Genomic DNA, 21,015 nt, shown 5'->3' on the forward strand with positions numbered 1-21,015 from the left:
ATGTCTCCTACTTCACTGTGAAGACCATTCTTAGTGTTTATGCACTGGTGTCTTCAAGGTTCAACATCACGTTGGCCACCAAAACAATGAAAAGCATCTCTTTTTATCTGACAGGCTCATATTTATAATACAACTGATATAAACAGCTTATATGTGCCGAAAGAAAGGTGGCAGCACTTTATGACTGTACAGCATAATTTTGCTTACATGCTTTTTTATGATCACAAAGGAAGTAGGAAAGAAACAAGTTTCTGCAAAACAAGTGTCGAGGCAGGCAAAAAGTGTCAAAACAACAGCGCAAAAGAGCATAAAAATACAACAATTCTTAAGGATTTCACTCTGGTGTGTGCAATACTTTGGGAAAAGACAGAAGAAAGAAAGTATTTCTGGGCATTATTTCTTAAATGCCTGTATAGAAATCTGACTATATTACAGTAATACAGGTCAACATACAGTAATCAGTGCCTGAAATAGGCACCCCTAAACACCTGCATAACACTTAATACTGCGGCGACATTGGACACTGGCAGTCAGTCAGAGTTGGGGGTGTTGAGAGAAATGTATGTTCATATAATGACGTTATACTAAATGATAAAAGCACATTTATGGTATATAAATGGATCATTTATAGCCTATTTAATAGTTACATTTTACACACATTTTATAACCTTTTAGCAGATAAAACTGATTAAAAAAACAAAGTAAAAACCTCTTTCCTGTCACAAATCTCAGTAAAAAAAAAAAACTAATGGTTTTCATTCTGCCAGATTTTAGTGGGTGCTGCAGCCCCCATACTCTGTCTCTGATTGACTAGCTTTTGTTGCCTTTGTTGGTGGTTTGGTTGTTTAGATTTATGCATGAGGGGGTGAGATGGTTAGGTTTAGAAAAACATGTCAGCGTCAGAGTAGGGGAGTAATACGGCTGGCAAAAAAAATAACACCAGTGTAACTGCATCTCTGTGTAGACACATAGCGTAATGCTAAAATGTTAAAATGGATAAAAAAAACACAAGATTTAGGTTTATGTTGTGGTTAGGATTCTGTTAAATGATGCTACTGGCGCCTATTTTTGGTCCAGTTCAGGCACTGAAGTGTCTTCAGGCAGGATAAACCCTCTGTCATCTCCTCATGATAACAAGAACAAACATTTTATCTGGAACAAATCTGATACAACGTGTTTTTACATAAATCGCTGTACACTCGTCACAAATGCTGTTTACTTCCAGTTAAAAGAAAGCTTGCGCACTACATGGTGGAATTAAAATTCAGCCAATGACTGATGATTCTTTCATTAACAGTAACAGTAATAAGGAGAAGTACTTTTGTGGTTTTATGTGTTCTGAAGGTGAAAGGGAAGTAAAATATAATGGCTCTCCTCTCAGTTTAGGAGTCAGTTTGAAAGTGTAACAGGTTTCTATTCTTTGTGTGATTTTCTTCGTCACACTGTTCAACCACGCCACACCAGTCTCAAATGTCAAATGATGAGGGTAAAGGCCATTACAAGGGCCGAAAAGACTTCCCTCATCACTTTCTTTAATGTAATCATGCTGTACAGGATGCTTGTTTGAGGTCAGAGCTCACAGTGTATTCGAGAAAACATATATACCTATGCAGAACAAACCCTGTGAGGCCCATACCGCTGTTTCCTGTGTGTCTGAATGTGCGTGTGCATGTGTCAAAGTCTACACTTGTCAGAGGAAGCAACAACTCCTGTGCGGTAGTCAAGCATGTTTGTGGGTTGTTGTTGTTGTGATGTGTGTGTGTGTGAAGTTTTTGTATCATCGATTCATATAACAGATTCAAACCTTGACCGCGTTAGAATCTCTCTTCCATGTGTACGTCCTATCACCCACATTCAAGTGTTCTCTCTGTAAGGAAAACCCCTCTGGTACAGAGAAAGTGACACATTTGACATTTTCGTTTGATCTTTCGCTGATTTTCATGAGAAGTTGAAAAAAAAATGGCCTTGTCAGTCGGTTCAACTGACAAGAGAAAAGCAGGAAGAGATAACCCCAAAGAATATGTTTCTGATGAATAACACACATCCACTAAAAGGAGAAATCCAGCTTGCAATGGGCAGCTTTAAAACAAAACTGCCACCCTCCAATGCTTTATGTTATAGTGGTTACTGTAATGAAAGTGAGCGTGTAGGTGTTTGTTTATGCATCCTCAGTCGTCGTCCTGGCAATGATGCTGATGCATGAAAACTTGAAGGCGAGAGAAAAAGTTTCCTCTTCCCACAGCAGAATTTCTTTGTACTTTTCTAAGTGGGCTTTTCAATGGGCTGATGAGCAAAGCAGCGCTGAAGCTCTTCGTGTAAATCTCACACAGCAGCTTGAGCAGAGGGAAAGTTTGTGGCTGCTTCATATTTCATATATTTTAAATATATGCATCTCATACTCAGATCTGGCTTGGTATTGGCAGCTTATAGGAGGAGCAAGGACAACAAGCAAGTGTAATATTCTGACAATATCTCCATTATTAATGTCATACTTAACACCAAACAGCAAATGATTCTCTCTTCTTATCAACTGACCACCGCCGTTATTGATTATTGTGGGTATTTACCCGGCAAGCAGGGGGTCTAATGACAAGATGCTATGGTTGCTTTATGGGAAATGTAGGATCCGTAGCCATACTAGGGCCTAAAAATCCAGATATCTCAGCCTGTTTTGTTTAAAGGTCTCGTGTGTAGCATTTAGTGGCATATAGCACTGTAAATGCAGATTCCTCCTTTTGCTGGGGACCCCACACAACCTGCTCAAGGACCCATGTTGGACCCCAGTTTGAGATTTGAGTCCCCCAGCAGTATGGATGTACATCAATACATTGCCGGTGTATCCCTTCTACTCAACGATCGTCTCCATTAGCAAAAATCTGGACATTTTCTGAAAAACAAGTAGCCTCAAGCACCGATTATTTAAAAAGAATTGAGTCATTAAAATTGTTCTTGGTTATTAGGCTGATAGTTATATAATCATTAACGAGGGTAGGACGCTTTGACACCAAATTACAAACACAAAATATCAAACTTCATATGAATAAAACCAAATGTAATCACCGATGTGTGAGAAAGCCAAAAATAAACCGTCATTCATTCCGGGAATTAATTCTAAAATCAATGTTATTTGTTTTGTTTCTGTTATAAATTACAATCACACCTTTGAAAGAAACGTTATGGTTACAGGCTATAACGCCCTTGGCTGTTGGTTTTGGTCCAAGTATCTGTGCACACCTTTGGCTACATGCCTTCATTATGACCAAATAGTCCTTTTACTTGTTGCCAGAGTCGAGTTGAACCTCATTCCTTTCTTGGTTAAAGGCCCTTCCAGTAAAAACCTCCCATCTCTGAGAAGACCAGTAATGACAAATCTCTGTGAAAATGATTTTCTCCTTATCAGAGGCTTGTTTTTGTTTTTCTATGAATTGAAAAAGACACTGTTGAAACTGAACTAGAGATTTACCACATCAATGGTTCTTTTATGGATTTTGCACACCTTGAAAACATTAATGAAATCCGAGAGCGTGGGTGTATCTGTAACCTGGAATATTCTCTATGTGTGTGTGTGTGTGTGTGTGTTCTCCACAGGTGAAATACGCAAGCAACCCTGCCATTATGGCCAAGGTGATCTCCACCTGCCTCAGGGAAGAGCGCCGTATCCTCTCCAGCGCCTGCACGCAGGAACAGGTTAGTCTCATTGTCTCCCTCAGAGGGAAAGTCCCTCTGGTTCCTTAATAACAGCTGCTGCTGCTGGTAAATTAGAGCTGCTACCAGGAAGACAGTGCTGTATAATGCACACCCCCATATTCCCAAACACTTCTCTTTATTCCCAAGAAACAATGTGGCATGGGAAAATATTATAGAGAGAGACAGTAAAGGCAAGGGAGAGACTGATGCAGGGGTGGCATGACGTATGTATCTCAGCTTTCCAGTCAGTCCCAATTTATGCATTTACAATACAGTGTATAGAACCAGTATGCAGAAATATTCAAATACACTAGGAGAAAATGACACACATGCAAAGAACTGTATGCTTTCTGCCCAGAAACTGCATGTAATTGGCATAAAGTGGGCGTTTCTGCAAAGGGGAGACTTGTAGTCACCCATAGAAACCGTTTTCTTTAAAGGTCAGAGGTGGCCATGCAGATTTCCCATCCCCTAAAAAATAGCCCTAATTTGGGAGCGTTATTTAGCCCCCTTCATATGATACCAGTATCGTCACTCTAGCTTTAAAACAGAGCCTGTAACAGCCTCAGAAAGACAGTGTGGAATGGTAGAGGTAAGGATAATGGGGTGGCAATCAGTACTATCAGAATACAGTCAATGTTTTATCTGGATCATTCAAAAACATGATTAAAAAAACTCAAAAAAGTGATTTAAAGACGACATTTGTCCGACAGGGTCCGCTGGAGAAATCATTGCAGAATTCTGTGGCCTTCGAGCGGCAGAAGAGCATGGAAAACAGAGTTGGGATCATCAGGGGCAGCGTGCAGGTAACTGAAACACGCACTATCAAACATACATGTCATCCTGTTGAAATGAACTTTTGAAAAAACTACGTGTGTCTGTGTCTAGTTGATGGACCAGGCAGTGAAATACATCGAGGACATGCAGGATGACTTTGATTTCCGCTACAAAACCCTACAGTCTCGAGGTGAGCCGAAAAAAAATCTCATGTACATGTACACTTTAAAACAGTGTTAAAAAATTCTGCACAGCATGCAACATACCAACATACTCTCAAAACTCTATGTTTGTGGTTTTATGTATATGTGTGTCAGACTCGACAGATAGGAACTCTGACATAATGAAACAGGAAGTAACAAGACTGCAGGAAATGCTCAACAGGCTCGACTTTAAAAGAAAGGTATGCTCTTGTATCATCATGTCAAAGCTCTAACATGTGACATATAAAGATAGATGCCCAAAGATAGACAAAGATGCTCACGAGTGCTCACAAATAAAAAGACTCATCGTATGATTTACTTTCCATAAACCACCACAGCTGTTTTTCGTACCTTTGTTAGGAGATCCTGTCAAAGATGGATGTTGTGGTCAAGGAGATCGATGACCTGATGACCTCTCAGCTCAGCCCTGAGCTGCAGGACTGGAAGCGCAGGCAGCAGATCGCCGCGATCGGTGGTCCGCAGCTCACCGGCCTGGACCAGCTGCAGAGCTGGTAAAGTTTAGGGAAATCATGACTTGTAGAGCTGCAATGATTAGTTCAAAGTCATATATTTAATGCATAAAAGGAGAAAATGCTGTTTTCAGCCTCTCAAATATGGAGATTTCCTGCTTTTCTTTGTTTTATATCATATTAAAATGGGATATTTTTGGGTTTAAACAAGACATTTAAAGACTTCGCCTTGGACTTTGAGATCATGACAATAATCGTTTTTCAGCCTTACTTTCATTAGTTAAGTTACATAATTAAATATGCTTATGTAGGTAACATACATGTCAAAATCAAAGCGGCAGAGATATTCTGACCTTTGTTCTCTAGTATCACTCAATGATAGATCTAACATTTCACATGATGCAACCAAGAACATGATTTTAATAGACCTTCCCTGCCTGGTAAATGTCACCTAAGGAAAATTAAATTAATATAATAAACCAACAGTTATATTAATTTCCACAGTGACAGGAGACTTTAAACTGTTACCGTAGGTTGGTATACCAATAATGATGATGATTATATTGATCTTTATGAGTAAAATCTGGAAAAAAACTAAAAACAAAGACTGTGTGGGCTGAACTTCAGTAGCTGCATTTACCAAAACAATTATTCCACTCATAACAAGAAGAATCAATCTGACTAAAAATGTCCAATTTAAACAGTTTGATCAGAATGAACTGATTCATTAATAATAAGAAATGTCATCTTGTTTAAAAGAAAAACCCTTTAATTTGTCATGGAAGCATACTGTTCACTGTTCTTACTCAAGTGTATCACTTCCTCATCCTGAGCGCCCCGTACACTTTTCGCCCTTTCTCATCCTTAAACTGGTGACATTTACAAAGTTTGGGGAGAAGATTTTTCTTCTTTTATGTAAGTTCAGTAGCTGTACATTGTGGTAAAGTGGTTGCTTTGGTATAAAGGACAGCAGGAAATCACTAAAGTGCTCACTGTGGATGGGTGGTTTTAGCTAACAGCGTGATTCTATGGATGACATTTGTCTGTTGGTTGGCTCTGACTGAAATATCTCAACAACTTTGGGATGGACGACCATTGATCCACGGTGGATGAATCCATGGATCAATGGCCATCCGTCCCATCAATGTCATTAGTGATCCACAGGTTGACTTCTGTGGTTCTAAATGAAATGTCTCTTCATCAACTGGATCATTAACCTAAATATTTAGTCCATCTTAGGGTGAATTGTGATAATTCTGGAGGTCCCTGAACTTTTTTGACTTATTTCACCTAATTTTTTACCAAACCTTTGTTTTTATCTAACACCATAATCAGGTAAAAATGTAGTTTGCCCACTACTTTGATTTACAACCAAATACTTTCGCAACTAAGCTGTACTTTGAACATTACACCTGCTAAACCTCAGTATGTTAGCATTGTGATTGTGATTATTTTAGCATGCTGATGTTATTGCAAATGATGCCCCATAATAACATAATATTTAAAGGTCATGTGTTGTCCTCCTCTCACCTGTCCTCTCTCAGGTTTACTCTGATAGCCCAGAGTCTCTTCCAGATCAAGCGTCAGCTGGACAAACTGGGGGAGCTGGTTGTGAAGGTCACCTACGAAAGTGACCCAATCCCCCTGCAAAAACCTCAGATGGAGGAGCGAGTCAAATATCTCATCTACCACCTCATCAAGAGGTACTCTGAACGCCACACAACACAACACAGTGCATGAAACACAACCAAAACTATAATACAGTGTAACATAATGCAGGTGTACTTATTCTCTTTTTAATGTTCCTACACCTTGTTTTTAGTAATTAGGTGCTTAAAATATGACTAATGTACTTTTGTTTTGCATTTATAAGTGATTAGGTATAATGGTTGGGAATTAAAAAAGAATAGGTCATGAGTTTTCTTAATAATGAACACATTATCCAGTATGAGGGCAATTGTAGGTTAAAAAAATGAATTATGGAGCCCGAGGAGGAGGGAAGTATTCAGAGAGAAACCTCAAATATTCTCTGAGATTAAAGTGGTAAATTTATGAGAAGAAAGATTGAATATTCTTTGTGATTAGAGTCGGAAATGTGAATATTTTTATTATCACTGCTGTAATTGCTGCTGTACAGTGACAGTGACCATTTTATATTGTTAAATCGTATCAAAATATATTTTAATTATCTTATTATTTTCTCATATTGTTACTATACGGTAGACAATTAACGTCACACATAAATTAGTCTAATTTCAAAACAAAACAGTTTTATTTTACAGATTGTGGAAGACTGAACAACTTCCCCCTAAACACTGACAACACAATCTCAATCACAATCAAGTGGCTCGAATGTCCTGTTACAGGCATGAGCTGTGAAGTGAAATAAACACGGTGAAAACTGCGTAAATCATGAGGTGTGGTTTGTTCTCAGCTCGTTTGTGGTGGAGAAGCAGCCCTGCATGCCCACACATCCGCAGAAACCCCTCATCATCAAGACCGGAGTACAGTTCACCACCAAAGTCAGGTATCATAATGTGACACACTATGTGACATAAATCCTTTCTGACATAGTTTTTTTTTTAGAATTCAGTTATGCATTTTTCTCTTCCTGATTTCTCTCAGACTCCTGGTTAAACTCCCAGAGGTGGATTATCAGCTGAAAGTGAAAACAACATTTGACAAGTGAGATTTTTATGTTTAAATACTTTAATAAAGTGGTTCCCAACCTGGGGGATTTTTTAAAGGGGTTTTTCATTAATTTTAGTGAAGAAAACTAAATGAAATTCTTTGCCTAGATAGTATGTGTGATTGTTAAAAAATAGACAGAATTGTATAAAAAGTTCCTAAAACTATCATGAAAACTCACTTGTAAGTAACATTCACATCAGAATCTGCTCAAAATCCAACCAAATCATTTCCTGGAGTTTTTGCATTCTCTATTTGGGTTAATTGTACAGTTTATCAGGTGCTGTTATTGTTATGCATTGAATATAATCTGAAATATCCATAAGAAATGTCACTTAGTTGGTTTACTCAATGATAGAAAAGGGGTCCATTCAAGAAAAAGGTTGGGAACCACTGCTTTATCCATTTACATTCACATATGTGTTTATATGTATATAACATTTATCTATCTGTAATTACTCTTACATTATTAGATAATTATTCAGATACATTTGTCTGAGTGCTCATCTTTATATATAAATATATGTGTGTTTTTTTGTGTCTCTAGGGACCTCCCCCCTGGCAGAGTGTGAGTACAAACAACCTAAATACAGGATGTACAACTGATTTAATTTTAGCTCTAGTAAAAGCAGTGTAGCAGCAAGTAGCAGCTTTGAGGGACAGTGGCCAACAGACAAATGTCTTTAGGGACATTTTTATACTGTAGGCAGTGCTGCAAAGATCACGTTAATAGTAATAATAATAACTTATATATATTTATATAGCACCTGTAAAAATACTGTAACAAAGTGCTTCACAAGACGAGGACAAATAAAATCAAGCAGAACGTAATCAACAACAAATAAAACACTCATAATAGAACAGTTAAAATCAGCACTTCACTTCTCTCCAAAATGTCTGTATCTCTTTACATTTAGGAGAACTTAGACCAAGCTTGACCCCTCACCAGTGGCGTACAATGACGCATGTGTTATATTAAACAGTTAAAAGTGTGTTTTCTATAATTAATGCTAAGATATTGTCTTCTAAATCAGCCTGCCACTGCTTTCAGATGTGATTTCCTTTATAGTTAATGAAGGTTTTTGAAACTGGACACATAAAACTATTTCAGAAGAATTAATTCACAGCAGCTACAGTTGCAGTCAGCATAGATACAGATTAAATTTGACAAACCCGTGAGGTATCTTTGTTTTACCCTCTTTATTTTACCTCAGAAGTCGTCAATTTTTCATCCTGACCAACAACACTAAAGTTATGGACATCGAGGACTACTCAAACGGCTGCCTCTCAGTGGAGTTTAGACACCTGGTAAGACAACTTTATTCATGTTTAACCAGTCCTCCACTGCTTCATGAAAGCTCATTCTCTTAGCTCTTTGAGTTTATACTTCAAGTCCATACAGTATCAATACACTACATACAGCTCCTCTTAAACTTGGAGATGATATAAAACAGTAACCGGTTTGTCAGATTTCTCCATCTGTTTTTGGTTTTCTCTCAATTCAATTTTAGATGCTTGTTACTATGCACATTCTGACTCTACTTTTGGTAGATATATATATATAACTTATATTTTGATGCTAATTCCTGTATGTACTTTTACTTAAGTGGTATTTTAAACACATGACTTTTACATGTAACAGAGTAAATTTAAACTGTGATATTTGTACTTAAAGCAGCAACAAGAAACTTTTATTTTGTGTTGTATTTTGTGTTCTTGTGGCCCCTGTGGACAAAAGTGCTAGTATTTCTACTGCATTGTTTTATTGATTTCAAGGGGAATCTGACCAAATCTGACCCAGTGGCAAGCATTAAAAGGGTTCCCACAAATCCTGGAAAACCTGGAAATTCAAACACTAGTTTTCCAGTCACTGAAACACCTGCAAATGAATCAAAATGACCAAATATCCTGGAAATAATTTATGTTGTCCTGGATTTTTTAAAACTCTATTTTAGCCCCATTGCTCGTATTTTAGTGAGATAAGTTAAAATAAATGATTTGTTAAAATATCCGATCTTCCCTCTGATGGTCTTGAGTGTTTCTGTAGGTCATAGAGAGGCATCAGTATTAAACTGAGACTGTTTCATAAACCAGTTAAAAAAGTTTGTATCTTACAGCAGCTGAAAGAGAAGAAATATATCAACGGCACAAAGGGAAATGAGGTAAGAAATACAGCAAAGCGGTCTCTTAACACCTACGCTGCACATCTATGCTACTGTAATGATTGATTATGTATTAAAAAATAAGTAAATGTTTCCACTATGTCATCACCAGTGGCTGAAATTTAAATGTGTGTGTTTTGCAGGGTCTACTTTCTGTGACAGAGGAACTTCACTCGCTCAGTTTTGAGGCTTGTTTCACAGTGCAGGGCCTCACCATTGATCTAGAGGTGAGAAGCGGATTTTACTTGACATTTGGGTGTCTGTTGTTGTTGCCACAACTTACTTATTGTGTTTGTGAATTCTTCCAGACGTGTTCTCTTCCTCTGGTGGTCATTTCCAATGTGAGCCAGCTGCCTGGAGGCTGGGCCTCTGTCATGTGGTATAACCTTCTGACTGATGAGCCGAGGGTGAGCTAACACACTGCGACTCAAATCGTTTTAGAGGATGTAGTTTGTGGTACAGTTCAATTGTATTGCATTACATGAAGAGATGTTTTCAATAACCACTTCCACAGCCTCTCTTCCTCCCTCTTATCATTTTCTTCTTCTTTCCTATAATACACAGAACTTGGCGTTCTTTGGGAACCCACCTCGGGCCACCTGGAGCCAGCTCTCTGAGGTCCTCAGCTGGCAGTTCTCCACCTTTGCTGGTCGAGGCCTCAACAAGGAGCAGCTCACCATGCTGGGAGAAAAGCTTCTCGGTATGTTTGTCCTTTAGTCACTGCATGGTGACTGTTAATATTTGGATGACTGAAACAAAAGAAAACACATGTTTGAGGTGGCGTTAAAGGTGTTTGTTACCTTAGAATGAGCCCTTTTTATCTACAGAGGGAGCAGATCCGCCATGTTGAACTGTAATGTTTCTAAAGCAGCCCAGAACGGACAAACATTGGGTCTTGATAGGGCTTTTTTTTTTTTTAAATGTTTTTTGCAAGATTCATGTCTACTCTAGTTTTCATTATTGGAAGGCTGAGCGTTATTCAGTTGGTTGTAAAACCTGATAGGTTAATTTATCTCACAAGTACCACAAACTCAGTTTTGTAAGTTAACAACATTCTTGATTAAGCAGCTTTTACTAGTAATTATAAGTGACACTGAGTTCATTGTGTGATCTTTATTTGTACTGTGAAAATAAAATACCTTGTAAAATGAACTTAATCAGGAATATTTCTGTAACAGACAAAACTAAGCCAGTGTCACTCAGAATATATATATATATATATTTATAGTAAAAGCGCTTCATCAAGAATGTCTTTAACCAAAAAAAACGTACTTAAAATTTACGTTATCTGTTTATGTATTTTAGTTAAAATAATAAAGAATAAAGGATTTTTAAATATTTAGTTTAGCTTAAGAAGTAAGAGACTTTTCTCAATCCATAAATAAACACTTAATCTTCAGTTTATAACAAACATTCCCACACATTCAAAATGAAAAACTGTATTTTGAAAAGTAAGTAAAGCTGTTGTACAAATGTAGAGGAGTAGAAAGTACAATATTTCACCTTGGAGCAAAAATATAAAGTTGCATAAAATAAAGTACCTGAGCAACTGCTGATTTATGAACTGACTTATGAGGTCAAATGAGTCTGGCACTTTACTCAGGGGGCATTTCAACATGATATTCACTGGAAATACAAAGCCACTGGTGAGTACATTGAGTCATTTATGTTATTTACTGTCTGTGTTTGTAGGTCAGCATGCTTCCTGCAATGACTATCAAGTGTCGTGGTCTAAGTTCTCGAAGGTAAGTGTCTCATCTCCAATGTGGTTGTGCCATCTAGTGACCAATGAGAAAGCATGTTTGGTGCCTCCTGCTGTATTGTTGATCCTGGATGTCTTTACATTAATAAAGTAATGTTTAAATGTCAAAACTCAGCACTCATTGTACCTTTTTCCATGTGTCATACATTCTTCAAGGAGAACATCCCAGGGAAGCCCTTTAGTTTCTGGATGTGGTTGGACTCCATCCTGGAGCTCATCAAGAAGCACTTGCTGCCAGTCTGGAATGAGAAGTAAACCACTTTTCTATGTCTCACCCTCAGTAGACTGCTCCTCTTAGGACATTATGATCTCCAGATGAGATTAGTTTGTATTGAGGAAATTAATACACACTCAGGCACTTGAGATTCTCTAAGTTAAGACTTTACTTAACTGGAGAGGATTAATGCAAATTGCGAGCAAATAACCAATGTGCTCCACACAGCAGCACGGACAGCGATTGGTTGTTCAGCTCTGCGAGTCACATTTTGGACAAGAAGAGAAATAGACTGAGCTGCAACGATGCAGAGATGTTTATCTTTGTAGGTTTCTTTGTTTCCCTTTCACAAAAGGGTGAATAAATAAAACAGTATTGGTATCGGCACTGGCTTCTGGAAGAACTCTGTAAATGTCTGTAGGGTTAGGGTCTGTAGGCTGTACGCATAGCTTAGCATAAAGACTGGAAACAGGCAGACAGCTATAGCTCTGTTTGTACATTCTTGCCTGAAGGTGACAGAAGTGTTAAAATTGCGGCACTCCAGGTTTAATAAACTTAAATTATATGTAAAGGGTAACGCAAAAGACAAATTTACACAACTTAATCTGGTCTCAATTTACTACTGATGCCTCTGTATGACCTACATAAGCATACAAGACCTTCAGTGAGAAGATTGGCTATTATAGTGATTCTTAATGCCTGCCACAGGGTCGGATTTAATCAGATTTTCCCTTGAAATCAATGAAACTAGGTGGTGAAATCATTACCGGTTTTGACACCGGGGACGCCAGAATCAACACAAAATGCTTTAATGCTGCTTTAACTTACAGCTTAGCCAATGGTTGTTACTGAACAGTGTGTCAGGTTAATGCAGGGAGCAGGAACAACATTGAGCTCTTCTCTTTTACCTCCACCACCCATGTAGCTACATCATGGGCTTTGTGAGTAAAGAGATGGAGCGCACCCTGCTGAAGGACAGAGAGCCGGGCACGTTCCTCCTACGCTTCAGCGAGAGCCACCTTGGAGGAATCACGTTCACCTGGGTCGAGCACAACGACAACGGTGAGGTCTCCTCCAGACCACTGCCCTACAAAGGCAGACAGCAGGAACAGAACAGAAAAGGCTTTAGTTGAGAGAAAAGGGGATAAATTGACTCCATAAAGTAACAGATTGGATGTAATTCCTTCATATTATGTGTTTTAAAGCAAAAGATAATTAATGTTAAGTCAAAAAACAATCTGGCAGTTACTTCTCCTCCGCTAAGCTGACTGATTTTTAATCTCCGTAACTGAATTTAGCTTCTGTCCTATTTATGTGGGATAATTAACAAAATTACATAGATGTTAGTTCGCATTTAACATTTAAATATTTATCAGTTTATTTGACAGTTAAGGGGCTTTAAGCTGTGGCTATCTCTAGCTAGCTTTAACAGGACTGTTAAGTTTAGTCGTGGTTTGTTTTTACTGCACATTAATATGTTGTTTTCTTTGGAATTATACATTTATAGAAGGTCTTAACTAAATTAGACTAAATATGTGATTATATTTTGGCATTACAGGGTAAAAAACGCTCATTTTTTAATACTTTTATCCTGTTAAATAATAAGGAAAACACATTTTGCTCATAAACATGTATTTTTTACATACTATTCATCCAACTTGTTGTCTTTATTAGATGTGACGCTCTTCTTTTCTAACAGTGTTTTTTTTTTCCCAACAGGAGAGGTGAAGTTCAACTCTGTGGAGCCCTACACTAAAAACCGGCTCAGCGCTCTCCCGTTTGCCGACATCATACGAGACTACAAAGTGATCTCAGACGGGGTCGTCCCGGAGAACCCGCTCAAGTTCCTCTACCCCGACATCCCCAAAGATGAGGCCTTCGGGCGGCTTTACAACAGCCAGCCAAGCAAAGGCAAGAGTGCAAAGCCTTTTCTTCATTTAGAGTTCATGTTTTTCAGTGCTTGTGTTGAATCAACACTAATTTTTCTCTCATATTGCTGTTACATTTTCAGTCCATCCATACATAGCATCTACCCTGATCCCCATCTCAGAATTGCCGTGAGTTCAATTTAAGAACCCTACTTAACGTTCTTGGTATTAAAGTGCATTTTTTAAAGCCTTTTTTGACATTTAATTATTGAATTGTGACACGAGACATCAGACATATATCTACAAAACAGTACATAACACTTACATATAAATTTCCATTGAAACTTATCTCCCCTTTCTCTGTTATACCAGCAATAATACAAGCAGCACATCACCTTCTTGTCAGTCTCCTGAGCCACCAATGACTCCTGGAGAGTTTGACATGCTCAGCGAGCAGCTCTGCTTTGACATCGACAGCGTAAGTTTGCACATATTGCACACAATTTGGTGGACTGTCACACCATTTCTGGTGTCACAATACCAGAAATTTAGTAGTAAAGTAGTACCAATAGCAGTGCAATTCCACTTTTGTTGTAAATCCTGACAAATGTGTCATTTTATTGAGGTAGCGGTGCGTTTCACCAGTCACCTCTCAATGGTGTCATATCCCTTTTGCCCATTTGTCAGCATTGTTGTCTGCCAGAAGCTGTTTAATCCAGTTTGAAGACACATTTCTATGATATACTTTATAGATCTCAGTCGTTTTTAACTCTATATATTAACCATGATGGATTTTAGTCAATTTTTTGATCCTCCAGAATGTAATTCGTCCACAGAACAGCTGATTTTTAAGATGGAACTGCTTTATTCAGTCGGACAAAACAAAAGTCACCGAGCTGGAAGACAAATTAACAGAGAACATAAATACATTAAAACAACAGTAATAGTAAGTTATGTTAACATAACTTACCACTTATGTTACCACATTAGCATTAATAACTGCACAATAGTATATTAGAAGTATTATGTTAGTATTAACTATTTGCTGCATTAGTAAAAGCCTGCTGCTCACGTTTTTCTCCTTTTTGTTTTACAGATGAGTTCTCCATATTCTGAGTAAAGCAAGATGATACACGCAACTTATTTTCACGCTGGCCCGATGCCACTTTCTGATCTACATCCCGATTACAATGAAGCAGATTCTGCTGTGTTTAAAGATGGTTTTGTGGTTATATCGGATTCATTGCCCGACCTGTTGTTTATTGTTTTATGTTTTATATATTCAGAATTGATCTAAAAAGAATGTGTCTGTTTTTATTGTTGCTTTTGAGTTACTTATATTTTAACTGACTGGTTTTCTGTAAAGCCAGTATTGTATATAAAACGATTTAAACATACAGACTGCAGTGTTGACATTGCTACTTCATTTCCGCATCGGTGACAGCACCGTCTCTGCTGCCTTGTAGTTACGGAAAACAGTTGAAGTTGCATGGTGGTTACGCAATTCAACCTGTGTTGCATGACTCACCCACATCATCACACATTAAACCATTCAAGTTTAGCTCTAGAGCTTTTATTTTGGCAGCAGTGGGAAGTAAAGGCCTGCAATACTACCTGCTTGATACATGCGCTTACTGTATTTATCGAGAATCACGTGATTCCTGGAGAGTTCAGTCTGAGTGGGTGGATGTGTTTATGTGTTTTCAAGTCACTGACCTTGAATAACTTTCCAAATGTACACTATGCCATTTATTAAAACAGCATTTTATCATTTATTATCCGTCCCAGCAATCAGTGGGTTCTGCACTTATTGCCCCCCTGGTCCTCACAAGGCCTTTGACACCTCTCTTTGTATACACGGTGGGGATGGGAGCGGGGAGGGTGGCTTCTGTTGAGGAAACTCTGCCCAGACCGCATGACGTCAGGGGGCAGGTCGAAGAAGGAAATGTGTCAAAAACACCAAATTTAAAGGAGAAAAACAATGCAGAAGTGAACAGTTGGCAGTTCAGCTTCAGGAAGACTGAGTCAGTAAGTAGTTGGATTTAGCTGCTTTAGCTGCTGGCTCTCATGCAGCATACAGACATGAAAGTGGCATCAACCTTCTCATGTAACTCTCAGCACATTTCTTTTAAAATGTAGCACCAAATAAATTACTAAATGATACTTCTACATGATGAGTTTGGAGTCTGGTTAGCAACATGTGTGCCAGAATGAGATAATAAGTAATGTTAAATCTGCATGATATTGTCAAATACCAGAATCCACCAATATGGGATTTTTGAGACCGGTACCGATTTTAGACAGGGGAAAATTCACTTTTTTCTGCATTATATACCAGAAAAAACTAAGTTTTCATATTGTTGACAATACAATACTGATATATCTGCTGTAGGCCAATATCAGCAGATAATCTGCTGACGGATATATCAGTCGGGCTCTACAAATTATTACCAATATTACCTGAATGTGTTTTAAAAGAACCAATACAACAATGTAAAATGCGTTATGTGATAATAATACATATTAGATTGTTAATACTGATGCCTTAAAGTGTAAGCAGCACACAGCAAGTCCCTCAAAACAGCTGAGTAAATATACTTTGTGTACAGTTAATGTATTTTGTGTACAGTTGTACACAAAGTGAAAAAGGTCTATGAACAGACTGTTTTAAAGGGTTAAAGCATTTTGTTATGATAATTTAACAGAACATGCACATGAACAGTATGTGCACACACACACACACACACACACACACACTGATCATGCCATTGTTACAATATACAATAAAAACAAGCAAAATGCAAACATATACACATGTTAACATATAGATATTAAGAAAGAGTGGTGATCAATAATGTCTCATCAGCTCTTCTTATTCTTAAATCCTTCAATATAATCCGACAGGATCCGGAACAGAAGAGTCCGGATGCAGCCGACGAGCTCTTATAAAACCAACAGAGCTTCTCTCATAAAAAGATTTATCTTGTTTAGTTGTTTTTTAAACCGGAAACCCAAACTGGGCAACCACTGGCTGACTTGACACCGTTTGTCGAGCCCATTTCTCGAGAATCATGTGGTGTGTGTGGGAGTGCCCGGGGACTATAACACACCCCTCCTTCCTCCTCCAGTCAGACCCACGCAAACAGTCAGACTGCTTTCATACATACACTGCTCCCCTCATCGATCAACAGCAAACAACAACAACCACATGGTAGGTTCAGTCTTTTGGTTTTCTGTAGGAATATGTAGAATACAATAACACTTATATTGTGTTTTTTTATGGGAACTTTGTCCTTTTAAGGCGCATAAGCAGTTGTAACCCTCTTGGCGAGGCAGACTTTTAGGATGCAGGGTTATGTAGTTTTTCAGACCGGTCACTTGTTCTTGCAGATGGCCCAGTGGCAGGAACTGCTGAGGCTGGATTCAGCGCTCCAGTGCCGGGTGAGCCAGCTGTATGAGGGGAAACTTCCCAGAGAGATCCGCCACTATCTGTGCGTCGCGATAGAGAGCCAGGACTGGTAAGAGAGACCTCTATTCAGACTGCACAAGGACAGCATGTATAAAGGTTACTATGCACGAAACGCGAACTCAAATCCCGCAAAAGTCGGGATTTTTGGATAAAATACGCACGCTCTCACCAATGCGTAGAGCTCCCGGGAAACAGCGATGTCAGATGGTGAGATGATGAAATAAAGCTCAGTACTCAGATGCAATACTGAAATGCAGTGATATTGTGCGTATCTCTTAATGTGGATATAGCTGTTATTATTGCCACTGAAAGCTAAACAACTAAAACTGGGTCCTGGCCGACATGTGCGCACTGGAGACGCGGTTCGGCACTGGCGCAAAATAGAGTTGGTATACCAGGAGCACAGGAAGTAGAGCTGCAGACCCACTAAAATCTGTCATAATGAAACCTGTCAGTTTATAGATCTATATGACTTGCTCCTTTCATACTGCGGTTTTTCAATATGTACACTGTTATTTATGCAAAGAAAATGTTTTTTTTTATTGGTTTTTCTGCTAAAATGTCATAAAATGTGTGTAAAATGTTGTTAATAACTCTTAAACAGGCTATAAATTATCCCTGCCATTCAAATTAATCCAAAAACAATGAATGTTGTGCATTAAGCATTCACTATGCCATTCATGTCATTATATAGAGACATTTTCTCTGAGCACCCTCAACTCTGACTCACTACCAGTGTCCACGGTGTTTACTGTATGTGTATGTGTTGGTATCAGAGCTTTGTTGGTTTCTGTGGCAACCATAGCTGCTTCAGTGCCCCACCCACCCCACTCTACCTCTGGCACAACTCCAGACAGTTTCCCTGATGATGGCAATTAGTTGTTTTCACCTCAACTTTCACATCAACAAAACGTTTTAAAAAAGGCTACGACAGTTTCACTTTAAGAAATATGACACCGGCGTATTAAAACGTGACTCAGTAAAAACACATAACTACAGAAACACAAGATAAACAGTGTGATATCTCCACAGTCTTTACAGTCAGTTCAGTATCAATATAACTCATTAAGGTTTCATAGATCTTGCGTAAGCAGATTCAGAGGCTTGTGAGTTTACCGTGTTTTAAGATGGAATCTGGCCTCTGATTATTAGGGTGTGGTGGAGGAAGTTATTCCGATACTTCACTTAAAGCTGCAGTAGGAAACCTTTACTGACGGTAGTACATGAGACAAGTGTCCCACTTTATGGGCCTTAGCTGTGGTTTGATTGGCTCTAGTTTTCAAATGTCAAATCACTGCAGTGAAAGAAGCAAGGGAAGGTTGTCATCATGGGGCTGTGATGTCGGATGTCTTTGCTACGGCTAACAAGGATAACTGTAGAGTTACCACAAATTCACAAGCTGTGCAGATTTAGGTGGAATATGATGGAAACTACCACGAACAAAAGGAAATGCAGCTAAAACAAAGACTGGGAAACCACCTATAAGTCTGTGGAAGGCGACTATTGCAGACTATTAATAGCATAAGACCATAAGAACTGTGAAGCTTCCTTTTATGCCTAATGTATTTACATGATATGGGAGTTTGAAGAGTTGCATATAAATAAAATACATTTATCGAGTCCTTCACAAAGTCTAAAGGCCTAAGCTGTTACGATTACCTCACATTGTGCCACACAAACGTACTCTGGTCACATTATCTGTGACACCAGGGGATGACACACAACTCTTTTACTCAGCTCTGATTGGTTGTTTTCATATACTACTGTCAGGATATAGTGAAAGTTTCAGCAATTATCACAAAAAGTGTTGTTGTTTTTTAAATAAACGTTGCCGCTTTAAAGGCAAAAATGGAATATAATATGCTTAGGTATGTTTTCATTAGTGTAAAATCACCTCAAGATAGGAAGGTCTTTGTTACCTTAGCCGTTTTTTTATCTTCCAGATGCTACAGGTTGCCTTCCATGGAGTCTGCCATTTTAAAACGCCATGTTTCTACTACAGTAGCGAATTTTGCAGCCACCTTCATTTTTTCTACTCACTTCTCAGCGTCTCATTTCCATGTCGTTAAATCTGCTGTTTATATTATCAATTAATTGATTGTTTGGTTTGTACAAATTCTGAAAAATACTGAAAAATGCTGTCAAGCAATAGTACAAACCTTTAAATGATTAAAAATACATTAAAATTATATACATAATTAAAAGGAAAAGCTGCTGATGGAATTATTTTATACAGATTGTGCCCTCATTCCGGCGTAGACAGACACTGAATGACTGAATGTAAGTCTCCTGTTGCTCTTTGTCAGGGATTCGGCAGCTGAGAATGACAATAAAGCAAGAACCTGTTTCCATGCACTCCTCGAGTATTTGGAAGAACAATGGAACCGTTCTATCCAGGAGAACAACATTTTGCAGGGACCTGATTTTCCAGGGATCAGAGACTACTTGCTGGTAGGGCAGATGTGCTGTTATGTGAACAGTACATTTAATTTAAATTGTTTTTTTATATAAATATAATATTACAGCCTCTTATTACTTTTGTGATTGTTTTTTTTTTCACTTAGAAACACTTTCAAGCTCAGCCACTATACTTGGCCGTAATCCTGTCTATATGCCTAAAGGAGGAAAAGAAAATCCTGGCTACAGCTTCTGAAGCACAGGTAAGGTGATATCAGCTGTAACCTTAAAACTCCAAAAAACTGACCCAGGTACCAGAACACTTTTGTTTTATTCTTGCTCTCTTTTTTTGCCACAATGAACTTCATATTTCAGTTTGATCAAGTGCTACACAGATGAATATGATGTTTTAACTCTTTAATGCTGTGCTGTGTTTAGCACAGTAATCTTACATTTATTTTATATCAAAAGAGTGAAAGAATAATGTATTTGTTTTTGTCAGGGTTGCGGCAATCCAGTCTTGGATCAAAAATGGAGAATGTTGGACAACAAAGTCAATGAAATGAAAAGGAGGACTTCGGTAAATGTAGTTTTTGACTACACACTTATTTGCTGGTTTGTATTCCTACCTGACAGCCAACGTGGGAAATACACAGTATATCTTTTTCTTAATATGTGAACTCTATTACAGGACTTAAAGAAGGAAATAAAGTCAGTGGAGGAGCAAAACGAAAAGCTAGAATTCCTACAGGAGACCTGGCAAATCCAAGGTATGGTAGGAGGCATAAAGACTGAACTGAAGAGTTCATGAATCACTTATGTCTCATATTATGTCTGATATTTGTGCTTAACAGTGGAGGAGCATGTTGGATTGGCTCAGTCCCAGGCTGTTGTGAAAGAGAAATGTCTTAAGCAGGCCAACATTATCACACAAACAAAGAAGGTACTGCACTCCACTAGACTCTACTACAGTTGCTTTTCATGATTCAGTCCTCAAAAACATCCATATTTATCTTATTGGGGCCCTTTATTCAGCCCTTAGTTCAGTGGTTCCTAACTTGGGGGTTGGGACTCCACCCTAGGGGTTGCCAAAGCTTCATGGGGCCTTCTTGATTTTAAGGGGTGTAAGGACATTTTGAAAATATACACAGTAGGCCTATATCTCAGCATTTGGTTCACTTATGTGAAGAAAAATAAATGGAAAGTAAAGTAAATTGTATAATAGAATGGTAAAGCAGCAAGAACAAGAGAACACTGAAGTTGTAAGCCTATTAAGTAATTAAAAAAGACAGAAAAATAGGAAATAATCTGCTCAAAA

The 21,015-nt window shown here is 38.3% G+C and overlaps 2 protein-coding genes across 3 annotated transcripts in view; both read left to right on the forward strand.

The window, feature by feature from the left end:
- The window catches only part of stat4 (signal transducer and activator of transcription 4), an 18,753-nt gene extending 2,874 nt beyond the window's left edge, over positions 1-15,879 (forward strand). Inside the window, exons 4-24 of one of the 2 annotated variants that reach the window (XM_035677111.1) lie at positions 3,589-3,687; positions 4,401-4,493; positions 4,576-4,654; positions 4,782-4,867; positions 5,028-5,179; positions 6,682-6,840; positions 7,572-7,664; positions 7,763-7,822; positions 8,373-8,393; positions 9,043-9,133; positions 9,943-9,987; positions 10,131-10,214; positions 10,296-10,394; positions 10,552-10,687; positions 11,680-11,732; positions 11,906-12,000; positions 12,889-13,025; positions 13,683-13,874; positions 13,975-14,020; positions 14,204-14,309; positions 14,928-15,878. In XM_035677111.1, coding sequence (XP_035533004.1) covers positions 3,589-3,687; positions 4,401-4,493; positions 4,576-4,654; positions 4,782-4,867; positions 5,028-5,179; positions 6,682-6,840; positions 7,572-7,664; positions 7,763-7,822; positions 8,373-8,393; positions 9,043-9,133; positions 9,943-9,987; positions 10,131-10,214; positions 10,296-10,394; positions 10,552-10,687; positions 11,680-11,732; positions 11,906-12,000; positions 12,889-13,025; positions 13,683-13,874; positions 13,975-14,020; positions 14,204-14,309; positions 14,928-14,951 — 1,950 coding nt within the window. In that variant the 3' untranslated portion in view covers positions 14,952-15,878. Of the gene's footprint in view, positions 1-3,588; positions 3,688-4,400; positions 4,494-4,575; positions 4,655-4,781; positions 4,868-5,027; positions 5,180-6,681; positions 6,841-7,571; positions 7,665-7,762; positions 7,823-8,372; positions 8,394-9,039; positions 9,134-9,942; positions 9,988-10,130; positions 10,215-10,295; positions 10,395-10,551; positions 10,688-11,679; positions 11,733-11,905; positions 12,001-12,888; positions 13,026-13,682; positions 13,875-13,974; positions 14,021-14,203; positions 14,310-14,927 lie in introns of both variants that reach the window. The other variant, XM_035677112.1, reaches the window with a different exon arrangement.
- Positions 15,880-16,894: 1,015 nt separating this feature from the next.
- LOC118339590 (signal transducer and activator of transcription 1-alpha/beta-like) overlaps positions 16,895-21,015 on the forward strand; it is an 11,267-nt gene continuing 7,146 nt past the window's right edge. Inside the window, exons 1-7 of the mRNA XM_035677304.1 lie at positions 16,895-17,042; positions 17,222-17,349; positions 19,607-19,751; positions 19,865-19,960; positions 20,200-20,277; positions 20,389-20,467; positions 20,552-20,640. Coding sequence (XP_035533197.1) covers positions 17,040-17,042; positions 17,222-17,349; positions 19,607-19,751; positions 19,865-19,960; positions 20,200-20,277; positions 20,389-20,467; positions 20,552-20,640 — 618 coding nt within the window. The 5' untranslated portion in view covers positions 16,895-17,039. The remainder of the gene's footprint in view (positions 17,043-17,221; positions 17,350-19,606; positions 19,752-19,864; positions 19,961-20,199; positions 20,278-20,388; positions 20,468-20,551; positions 20,641-21,015) is intronic.

This window comes from Morone saxatilis, unplaced genomic scaffold (genome assembly GCF_004916995.1).
Source record: "Morone saxatilis isolate NCDOM2014 unplaced genomic scaffold, NCSU_SB_2.0 Contig5, whole genome shotgun sequence".
Classification (NCBI taxonomy): Eukaryota; Metazoa; Chordata; class Actinopteri; family Moronidae; genus Morone; species Morone saxatilis.